The sequence below is a fragment of the Macrotis lagotis genome, chromosome 7, assembly GCF_037893015.1.
Source record: "Macrotis lagotis isolate mMagLag1 chromosome 7, bilby.v1.9.chrom.fasta, whole genome shotgun sequence".
Classification (NCBI taxonomy): Eukaryota; Metazoa; Chordata; class Mammalia; order Peramelemorphia; family Peramelidae; genus Macrotis; species Macrotis lagotis.
The window spans coordinates 174,672,451-174,684,102 of record NC_133664.1 but is presented as its reverse complement, the minus strand read 5'-3'; the positions used below and the strand labels follow the sequence as shown (position 1 = coordinate 174,684,102).

General features: G+C 33.0%; 1 protein-coding gene across 4 annotated transcripts in view; it reads right to left on the bottom strand.

Annotated features, from left to right (window-relative positions):
* The window catches only part of UPF2 (UPF2 regulator of nonsense mediated mRNA decay), a 130,808-nt gene that overhangs the window by 32,254 nt on the left and 86,902 nt on the right, over positions 1–11,652 (bottom strand). For 3 of the 4 annotated variants that reach the window (XM_074194123.1, XM_074194124.1, XM_074194122.1), the window contains 4 exons: positions 6,363–6,502; positions 3,767–3,871; positions 3,355–3,453; positions 179–961 (listed from right to left, as the gene is read on the bottom strand). In XM_074194123.1, the coding sequence (XP_074050224.1) occupies positions 782–961; positions 3,355–3,453; positions 3,767–3,871; positions 6,363–6,502 (524 nt within the window). In that variant the 3' untranslated portion in view covers positions 179–781. Of the gene's footprint in view, positions 1–178; positions 962–3,354; positions 3,454–3,766; positions 3,872–6,362; positions 6,503–11,652 lie in introns of those variants that run through there. The other variant, XM_074194125.1, reaches the window with a different exon arrangement.

Sequence of the window (11,652 nt, the reverse complement as noted above, 5' to 3'; positions counted from 1 at the left end):
CTAAGTTCTCAACTACTATTAGCACCCCCCAAAAAAGCTCAAAATCATTAATTATTAAACTAGACAATACCATGGATAGATTTATATCCCCGAAGAGAGGAGGAAAATGGCCTAGAAGCACAAAAATATTCATTGTAGCTCTTTTTATGGTGGCAAAGAACCGGAAGCTGAGGGGGGTACCCAAGAACTGGAGGAAGAATGAACAAGTTATGGTACATGAATGCAAGGGAATACTACTGAGCCATAAAAAATAAAGGGAATACTTTCAGAGAAGCTTAGAAGACCTGTGTGAAATGATGTAAAGTGAAGTGAGTAGAACCAGAACAATTCATATAATGACAACAGTATAGTAAAGGCAAACAACCCTGTAAGACTTAGGAACTCTGACCAATAAAATGTTAAACATAGTTCCAGAGAACTCATGTTGAAATTTGCTACTCACTTCGAGGCAGAGAGCTGATGGACTTAAAAGTAGAGATAGAGGAATATATGCTTTTTTTTTTACATGACTAATGCATACAATGGCAAGAAAGGAAAAGGAGACACATTTTATTGTTTTTCAGTGGGTACTAGGGTGGCTAGGTACACAGGTAGTTAGGAAGGACAAAATTCAAGCTGAAAATAAAAATTTTAAAAAGAAAACTAATATGAAATATTTGTGAATAATATATCACTAGGAATTTTCCTACTGAATAAATAATAATGAAATTATGGCAATAATTTAGATTGCCTAAGTAAGACAACAAATCATGTCATGTATAGAGTTAACCAGTTATTATTGCTAAACTCTTACCTGCTGCTTGTTGCCTTTTCGAGTTAACATGACAAATGGCATCGTGTCGCCAGCCTCAGTCTCTCCTTCCCCACCACCCAGTGGAGGGCCCTTCCTCAGCTGACTTTTGAGGTGCAGCGGAATAGCGACATCCAGCTGGTGTACTTTAACTGACTCACCACTTCGTTGCTTAAAGAAAGTGAAAAGCAGGGGAAATACCTTGAGATGTTTAAATTTATAAAGTAAGTTTGGGCAGTTTAACTTTGTAAAACACAAAATAATTCAATAGGTATTTAGACATGAAGGGAATAGAGATGAATGAAACCTCTGAGGTGTATGTTTGTCAAATTGGTGAGAGAAAGACAGAACAACATAGTGAGTAGAATCGGACAAAAGACAGGAAGACCCAGGTTTCAACATGTCTGACAATAAGGAACCTATAAGCAAGCCATATAAATGAGCTGCTGAAACCTCAGGTCATTCACTAAGATCATCTAGTCAGCTGTTAATAGGTTATGAAATGCACTGCTAGAAAGAATAACAACACCCATGAAATCAAAGATCCTTGAAATATAGGGTATTATTATTTTTGCATTTTTCCTGGACTACTTTTCAAAAAATTAGAGGCAGCTAGATGGCACAGTGGACAGGTGCTGACCCTGGAGTCAGGAAGACCCAAGTTTGACTCTAGTCTCAGACAACAGTTGTATGATTGGGCAAGTCATTTAACTTCTGGTGTAACAATTTCCTCAACTGCAAAATGAGGATAACAACACCCACATCCCAGTGTTGATGTGAGAAAACAAGTAAGATATTAATAAAAAGCTCAGCAAAATACTGGTACATAACAAGCACTATGCAAATTTTAGTTATTGCTATTATCATATGCAATTATTTAAGTTAGGATCACAAACTTCAATTTTTAAAAATTGTTTTATTAAAATTTAGATAAGCAATTCCATAAGGTATATCACAAACTTCAAAAGGCATTAAAATTTAGCTAACAGCTATTTCCCTCTTTAGTTTACAAAAAGTTTTCTCCATCTTGAATTCAAGTGATTATGTTTTTAGATTTATTTTTAAATTAAGATTTTATCAGTAAGAATTAATTAGAAAACAATTTGGAAGGATATCCTACTTATTTTAAAGATGAAACTATTTCTCAACAGTTTAAAACATATTTAATCAGTCCTGATGTTTTAAATTAAAGTCACAGTAAACTAATGAATAAAAGCTCATTAAAATTGTTTTATTCTAAATAAAAAATATTCAGGAACACCAGGGAAATATTAAGATTTTAAATAAAAATGAAAATAAAATTTTAAAAAGGTCAGTTTATGGTCAAGGAAGAGCAAAGTTTGAACAAGAACTTTAGTTAAGGCATTGTTCATAAAAAGAATGATAGTCTCTCTACAATGGACCAGATACTAATCAGTTGGAGTAGAGAAGAATGTTGATATAGGCATGCCATTGCAGGTACTCTTCACAAAAGGAACAGAAGTACATTTTCCCCTAATACAATAAATGGTATCTTAGTCAGTGACAGTGCACTTTAAACAAAGAAAAAAATGCACACTTTTCATGGCAAGATCAGAATCATTATTATAGTTTGTGAGAGTATATTAATTTACCATGTAACCAAGAGCATGTATTTGAGACTCTTGTTCCATAAATCCAATGCCTTAGAAAGGAAAAGTCCTACTTTTAACAAAGGAGCATGTGTTTTACACCAACAGTATTTAATGTTAGGCAATATTTTACAGCAGGCTTCAAAAAAACTGACTTTAGTAGCAACAAAGAAGGTGAAATCACTTCATGCATATGAATAACTATGCAATTTGATCATACTACAATGAGAATTAGAGACAAATTATACCTAATTATTAGCATCACTATTTCAGTATAAAATTCTTAATGTCCTTTTAGAAATCAACTGTCTTCTGTAAAGCCTGACTAAGAAGATTCTTGATACACTAAAGATATATTGTTACAATAAAGATATACTGCTCATTCACATCCTTAAATTGCTTATAGTTTTCCCTAGCTCATTTCAAATGGATGACTGGATTGGAACTGGGGCAACAGTGGTACAATTAGTACCAGAATAGAATATAAAATCTGATACAGATGCAGGTAGGTGGGCATTGACAATCTTATGTTTAACTACATTCTATTATTCATTATCCAATGATCTGAACGTACTTTTGAAAATTTGGTCATGTATGCATCTTATGTTTATTTAAATATTTAGATATTATAGGATTTTATTTGCAATGGACAATATTATGCTTAACTACATTCTACCATGAATCATTCAATGATTTCAATATGCTTTTATTTTAGGTACTCAGCTGTTAAGATAATTTTATTTGTACTAGAATTCTTTTTTTTTTTTAGGTTTTTTACAAGGCAAACGGGGTTAATTAAGTGGCTTGCCCAAGGCCACATAGCTAGGTAATTATTAAGTGTCTGAGACCAGATTTGAACCCAGGTCCTCCTGACTCCAGGGCCGGTGTTCTATCCACTGCGCCACCTAGCCACCCCAGCAGAATTCTTTAGGAAAACAAAGCAAAAGCTAATACCTGATAATTTTCCAGCACCATTTTATCCAGAGCCTGAATGAAGTCCTCATCTTCTGCACATGGGACATGCTTAAGTCCACCTCCTTTAATCAGTACCTCCTTAGAAAAAAACATAAAATTATAAATTTCAAATGTGTTAAAATTGTAGCAGAAGGATCATTTCTGTACAGTGTCTAGAATAACACACAATGAATAAGTGGGTACTTTATAATACTTTTCAATAAAAGTTACAGGAAAAAAGAACTGCATTATAAAAAAAATGCTTAGCTGACTATTACGTACAATTATTCATATTTTCTGAAAAAACACAATTATATATCAAAATGCACACACACAGAACTCCCATGTCTAGCACTGAAATATCATGAAAAAGATGGTGATTTACAAAGGCAAATTTCTCAGCAATACATACAGTGTTCTCTTCATCAGTTTCATTTTCCTTATTGGAATCAGTAAGGTAATCTGTATTCTCCTCCTCTTCTTCCTCTCCATCATCATCATCATTGTCAGAACCCTCCTAAAATTGTTTTTTAAAAGTTATTTTTTAAGGTTAATACCATGGCATACCTGAATACAATCGTAAGGAGCCAACAGTGAACACTGATGTTATTCATGCTTTACAAATCTGATTTCCAACAGTTCTGAATAATCAATTATTGTCCTTGAGTTTCATTCAGCCTACCATGTAGACTGCTTACAATGGTAATGCAATGTTAGCTGGCAACATTTACTGAATACCAGTAGTTGAAAACTCACTTCATTATCTTCTATTGATCTAAACAGTACAAAGATCCTTTGTAGGGCCTCTTCCTTGTTTTCAATAAAAAAACAAGTTCTGTGAACCTCCTACATTTTTCCTCCCATGAAACTAATCTGAAAATGGGGTGATTTCTACAAGGAATAACAAAGGTAAAATATTTTCAAGTCTCCTTGACTTTGCTAAAGAAATCAATTTTGTGTTCTAATTTATTATTTCTCAGACTGAAACTATCAAGGTGATTATAAAAAAATGACTGAGGAAAACCAAATTACCCCTTAAAGCAAATTACATCAAAAGTGTGATTTTTTTTCTTAGAATTTCAACCATTAAAGGTTTGAAAAGGAAGAAAGTAATTTGCAAATATGGATTAATATTAGAATTGATCAGGATAAGAAATTCAATTTGGTCATTCAAAACTGACAATGTCACATTCAAAAAAGGGCAGATTAAGCAATTTTACCTGACTCTTTACAAAGTTGTTATATGTGACTCTATAGTTACAGTGTAATAGATTTTGCTACACACTATAGATAAATAATTTATAAAAAGTCCCCAAAATATTGCACATAATGTCAGGCACAGTCAACATTATGCAATATGGAAGGGGAGAAATATATTTGGAAGTGAATGTGATATAATAGAAAAACAAAATGTATCAATAAAAATAAATTTTTAAAAAACCAGTATTGGGAAGGAGGAAGGAATAAAAAATTTAAAGTTGTAGCAAAAGGGCCTAAAGCAGGGGTCTGCAGGCTTTTTTGTGTGTGTTTTATCTTCCTTTGGCAGTCTAAGTCTATGAACTCTTCAGAATGTATTTACATACATTTATTTAAAAATACACAGAATTATCAAAGAAATCAACTAGGTCAAAATAAAGATGCAATATTTGCCCAAACTCTTCAACCAATCTCCTTCACCCCCCAGTGCTGCCCTTCACACTTCTCTAAGGGAATAACTTCTGGTCTAAAAATGAAATCTTATTCAGTGGTTTTTATGTGGATATTTTAAAGCAGAAATGAGTTCAAAGTAATGAATTTAAAAAGTCATATTCAAGACCCAAAGGTAGAATATGATAGAAGTTCTTTTGGGGTGGAATATTTAGATTTGAGCACATTTCTGAACAGGTGAAAACTTTTATTAGCTTATCATCCATAGCTCTTCTTATCTCACTATTTCCTTCTCCTCTCTTTATATTATCTTCTGCAGTTCATGACAAAAGTGATCATACTTGGCTAGAAGATGAGGGAGATCATTCTTTCTCTGTTTGCTTTTCAAAACTACAGCAAATTCATATATATATATATATATGTATTATGAATATAATACCTCATATGCTATTAAAAATTTAAGTTGCACCCTTAAAGTAAATAGTTAAATACTATTCACTCACAAAATTATGAATTTATATACAGGATGCATTTTCCAGGAGAGAAGAGATAGTCTACAAATGCAAAATATCTTCACATTTAAAAAAAGTAGCAAAAAGTCCATCTAGTATAATACCAAGAAGTGTTTTACACAAAGAAAGTTCTTAAGTCAAAAATCAGATTAAAGTTCTAAAATGTCATCCATATTTACTAAAAATAAGTAAAGTTTTGTGAAAATCCTATGGGACTGTGTCTCTGCATTTAGCACTTTTTAAATTATAAAACACTATGTTAAAAGGCATGCTTCAAATCATGCAAAAGTCTTATCTTTCACAAGTATAAATAGTCTTCATCATTTAACTATAGAAAACTGTAATGGCTTCAACAATTAACTAAAGAAAAATGCAATGGTCTTAGGTAGCCACTTCTATTTTAATATGATGGACCTGTAGTCATTTATCATCTACTAAATTTTTTTCTAGCAATGAGAAAAAATAATATCTAGTAAAAGGTTTACAATTATTAAAATGTAAACAAATTTCAGATTTCAAATGCTATTAGATCAAAAATTATAGCAAGATTATCAGTATCAGATTTAAAGTTGGCATAAATAATACAGTGCAAGAAGTATATTGAAGGGTTTTAGGAGAAAAGGGCATGAAAGAGATAAATACTATTTTTTTCTTTAAAACTGACAGGACCTTATCAATATTATTTTCAATATTTATAAATCTATGAAGGGAATATGGATTCACTTTTAAAGGAAAGAAATACAAGAAATACAACAAACTGTTGTCACCTTGGAAATAGCTTGATTTATATAGCTACACTCCAACAAATGTACCTTTTACAAACTTGGTTATAAATAAAAGTGTTATCACCTCTTCCTCAGGTTCATTTACTTCACTTTCATTTCCAGATTGTTCTTCTGTCTCAGCTCCTCCTTCTTCCTCCTCTTCATCTTCTTCAAGATTCTCTCCTTCAGCAATGGAATCTTTTGAATCTTTGTCATTCATAAGCCCTTAAAATTAAAGCAGCAAAATATAAAAAAAAATGAGACAATTTTCAAGAAATAGTTTAATCATTTTGTAGAAATTGTTACAGAAAATCAGGGAGTCAAGTTGTAAGTCAGGTACAGAGCTCTGGCTTACTCCAAAAGATAATGGGGTATTTCATACTAATTAAGGTATACTCTAAAGAATCTGGAGGGGAAAATTTTTCACCAATAAGAATATTTCAAAAATTGACATTTTCTAAGATATTCATGAAATTCCTATGTCCCCTCCATAAAGCCAAAGAAAAGGAAACATCCCTTAATTCTTTTCTAAATAGCTTCAAATATTTTGACTATAATTTCTAATTTTAGTACTGCATGAACAAGGCTATGAAGCAGAGTGGATTCACAGACTTAAGAGTTCTCCTGGGTTCAATCCCTAATTTTGTCACACAATTCCTGTGTCATCCTGAGTAAGTCAGTAACTTCACAAAACTCTTTAAAACTCAAAGTTACAGAAAAGATGCTAATTGGTAGAGGGAGTTTCTTAGTATAAACTCCTTTGTTATCGAAATCAGAGCTCCCATCAAAGAATGGAGGAGGAAGGAAGGAGGAGAGAACAGAGAGGAAAGCAAGATAAGCTAAGCTGCAGTTGCAAATCATTTAAGATCAATCAACTATTTTTTTTAGATTCCCAGAATCCTCAGACATAAAATTAGGAATCATTAACGTATCTTGTGTGGGTTAGTAAATTAAACCTTAAAGTACTACAAAGTACAATAAAATTTGTAGTGGTAATGTTAAGAGTGGCAAAGAACTGGAAACAGAGGGGATATCCAACAATTGGGGAATGGCTGAATAAAATGTGGTATATGAATGTGATGGAGTACTACCATTTTATAAGAAATCATGAGCATGGGGCAGCTAGGTGGTGCAGTGGACAGAGCACCGGACTTGGAGTCAGAAGTACCTGGGTTCAAATCTGACCTCAGACACTTAATAATTACCTAGCCATGTGGCCTTGGGCAAACCACTTAACCCCATTGCCCTGAGAAAAAAATCTTAAAAAAAAAAGAAATCATGAGCAGGTGGACTTCAGAAAAACCTGATCTAAATGAAATGAGCAAAACCAGAAGAACATTGTACACATTAATAACATTGTGTGTTATTAATCACTATGATTTATGATAGATTTGGCTCTTCTCAGCAGTACAATGAGTAGACAAGTCTAAACTGTCTAAAAAAAAATCTTCAAATGCAATATTTTAAATGTTAAAACATCCTAATGTGTCAAACTGAGGAACTGGTAAACTCATTTTAAAGATGGAGTCTTAATTTATTTGTCATAGGTCACACAGGTAACAGTTGGCAGGGACAGAACTAGAAAAAAAGGTCTTTTAAGTTCAAAACTCTTAACACACTAAATACTAGGGAGAAAGCATTGAAAGAGAATAAAAACAAGTATGCCATATGTTAATGATTGGGCATATCTGGGAATGTAGAAACAGGGACAAGTTAACAGAGTGGATACAAGGCTGCTGTTCTTTTAATCTTTTTTTTATATTTAAGGCAATGGGGTTAAGTAACTTGTCCAAGGTCACAGTTAGGTAATTAAGTGACTGAGGCTGGATTGGAACTCAGGTTCAATCCTGACTTCAGGGCCAGTGCTCTATCCACTGTGTCACCTAACTGCCCATTTCTTTTAATCTTAAGCAAATTTTCTAATTTCTCTATGCACCAATTTCTATCTTTAAAAGACAATTGTCTTGTCTATAGCAATCCAAAAAGGACTCTGTGTGTGTGTGTGTGTGTGTGTGTGTGTATACACATACATATACAGTTAATATTACATTAAAGATTAATTAGTAGAAATCAAGTAAATGTCCTTCAATTGGGGAATGGCTTAGCAATCTGTGGTATATGTATGTTATAGAACTCTATTGTTCTATTAGAAACCAGGAGGGATGGGAATTCAGGGAAGCCTGGAGAGATTTCCATGAACTGATTCTGAGTGAGATGAGCAGAACCTGAAAAAACACTGTACCATCCTAACAGCAACATGGGAGCAATGATCAACTTTGACGGACTCGCTCATTCCATCAGTGCAACAATCAGGGACAATTTGGGGCTCTCTGCAATGGAGAATACCATCTGTATCCAGAGGAAAAAACTGTGGAGTTTGAACAAAGACCAAGAACTATTATTACCTTTAATTTGATCTTGCTTTATGTTTCTTCCTTAAGGATATGATTTCTCTCTCATCACATTCAATTTGGACCAATGTATACCATGGAAACAATGTAAAGACTGGCAAATTGCCTTCTGTGGGGGGGGGGGGCAGTAAGATTGGGGAAAAATTGCAAAACTCAAAATAAATAAAATCTTTAAAAAAAGATTAATTAGGAAGTAAGCTGAGGCTGTCAAATTCTGATGAAACACCTCTTTCCTTTTAGAAAGTGTGGAATGTTGCATATTCTTTCTTAGATGGTAACTGTATTGGTTGAGTTTGCATATTTTTTTTCTTTATCAAATAAGGGTTCAATAAAGGAATGGGGGCAGATATTTTGGGAAATGACTGGTCATTTTGGGCAACAAAACTTTAAAAAAATTGCTTTTAAAGTAAAAGAAGGAAAGAAATGCAGGCAAAATATTTAATCTAAGTCTACTTCCCACTGGGAAAAGAAACTCTTTACCTACAAAAAATTAATACATTATTAAAATAGAAGGGATACAAAGAAGAAATATATTCAATTAGTGAAGGGGCAAGAGGAGGAAAGTGGACCTGATCACTGGTGACATCTACTGGAACCTAAGCATGGTCAGGCCTGGTTAGTACTTCCATAGGAGACTTGGGAAAACCAAATGCTCTAGGTTTGAGGCAGTTAGATGAAACTCTGCCCCTCCATATCTGTGCATATCTTTGAACTAGTGATACCGCTATGAGAAATACATTCCCATAAAGTTAAAAAGGGAAGAGGATCTGTATGCAAAAACATCTGCAAAAGCACTTTTTGTTGCAGCAAAGAACTAAAAACAGGGTGAAGAAATTGTAGCATATGAACTTTTAACAAAATTTTAATACACCAAAAGAAATGATGAAATCGGATTCAGAGAAAAGGACAAAAATAGAATAATTTTATAGGGTATCCCAAAAGTCTTATTGCAGTTTTAGCCTGTTAAAATTTAAAACTGCACTATGATTTTTGGGACCCCAGGTAAGTCTACAATAACATAAGGGGAAACAACCTAAGAAAGAAATCATGCTTCCTGCCACCTGGAACAAAATAAACTTTTTTGGTCAGTCATCCAGTCATATCCAACTCTTCATGACCTCATGGACCATTTTCTTGACAAAGATACTGTAATGGTTTGCCACTTCCCTCTTCAGCAGGATCAAGGCAAAGAAAGGTTAAATGATTAACTCAAGGTCAGTGACTTATGGCTAGTGAATGTCTGAGGCCAAACTTGAACTCAGGTCTTCCAAGCCTAGAGTATTCCCAGGTCTCTCAATGAAGTACTAATCAGGTCTGACTCTGTTTAGGTTCCAAACTCAGATGAGATTGGGCATGTGCAGGGTGGTATCGATATACATATAAATAAAACATATATTTTCAGACAAAGACAATGTGTGAACTTGTTTTGCTTGACTATACTTGATAAAAGAAAGGATTTTTAGGGAGGAATGGTAGTAGACAATTAAGGGGATAGCTTGGTAAACAGTAATAGTGATGTTTTTTAAAAAGTCAATGAAATTATTTTAAAAACAAAAACAATTAGTATAGATGGCAACAAAGAAATAAAATGGATTTGGAACTATTTTATTTTATTTAATATATTCTTTAAAAATTGAATGAATTAGTTTCCTATACAGCCCTACTTTTTTGTTATTTTTTTGTATGCTGAAATGTTCGTTTTTGTTGATGTTTATTCATAATAAAAGAAAAGTTACCAGGATCCTCTGTTCCTGCCAAAGCATAAAATGTATATAAGTAATTAGAGGAAATGCTTTCTTTTCTTCTCAAAATAAAATTTTAAAAAAAAGGGAAAGGGGGAAGGTTATAGACATTGTGACTAAAGGGAGAAAAGCACATTTTCAAAACTCTCTGAAATACACATAGAATTTCCTGTCCCTCCTTTCTCATACTGCCACTACCCTAGTTATTATCTCTTGCCTAGACAATTGCTACATCTTCCTAATAGCTCTTCCTTCTAATCCATCATCTAAACAGAAGATATAATAATCTTCCTAATGCACAGGGTCTGAACATGCTACTTCCCAGGTCAAAAACTGAATCACTCCCCACTGCCTCTAGGATAAAATACAAACCCCTTAACCTGAAATTTTAGGCCCTTTACAATCTGGCTCCAACCCACCTTTTCCATCCTCATTTTGCTCTACAACCTTTCATAATTTCCAGGCAAACGATGTACTCGATCTAATGTTACAATCTTTGATCTCTGCACAAGTATAGGCAATTCACTATGCCTGAAATTCCATAACTCTACCTCTTAAAAATCTTTCTAGACCAAAAAAATGAAAATAGAGTCGAAAGGCAAAGAATGTGATACATAATAAATACTTGTGATTAAGAGAAACAAAGGCAAATTTTTTCAGCCTTAGCAAATTGAGTCAAAAAAGAATTAACTTTTCTATTTGTATAAATAATTATGCATAAACATTTATTTACTGTAAATCAAAAGCATGAATTTTAAGAGCAGCATTATTATTGGAACTGTTTGGTGATAAGAATTCTTTTTAGGTCCCTCTATCTCACTATGAAAGAGTATGCCATTTATTATAATATCTTAATAAAAACCATTTTAATCACTGGAAAAAATTATTTTTAAAACTTAAAAATAAACATTTGACAATTCATCAAAGAAAAGAATAGATAACTTTAAAGTAAGTTTTAAAAGAACAGGATTATCATATAGAAATCTTTGTGAACTTGTAAACAAGAAAAAGAAATCTAATACTTGCTCAGTCAGTAGCACCTTGGAAAACAATTATTTTTGCTCAATAGCAGACACAATGGAACCAGGAGTTCTCTATAAGGAAGTAGAACTTACTATATATAGAATATGCAAGATGAGAATAAAAATTAGTACATTCTTCATCATGAAAAGCAATTTCAATATTTTAAGGGGTTTTCCCCTAATCAATAAAGCAAGAATAC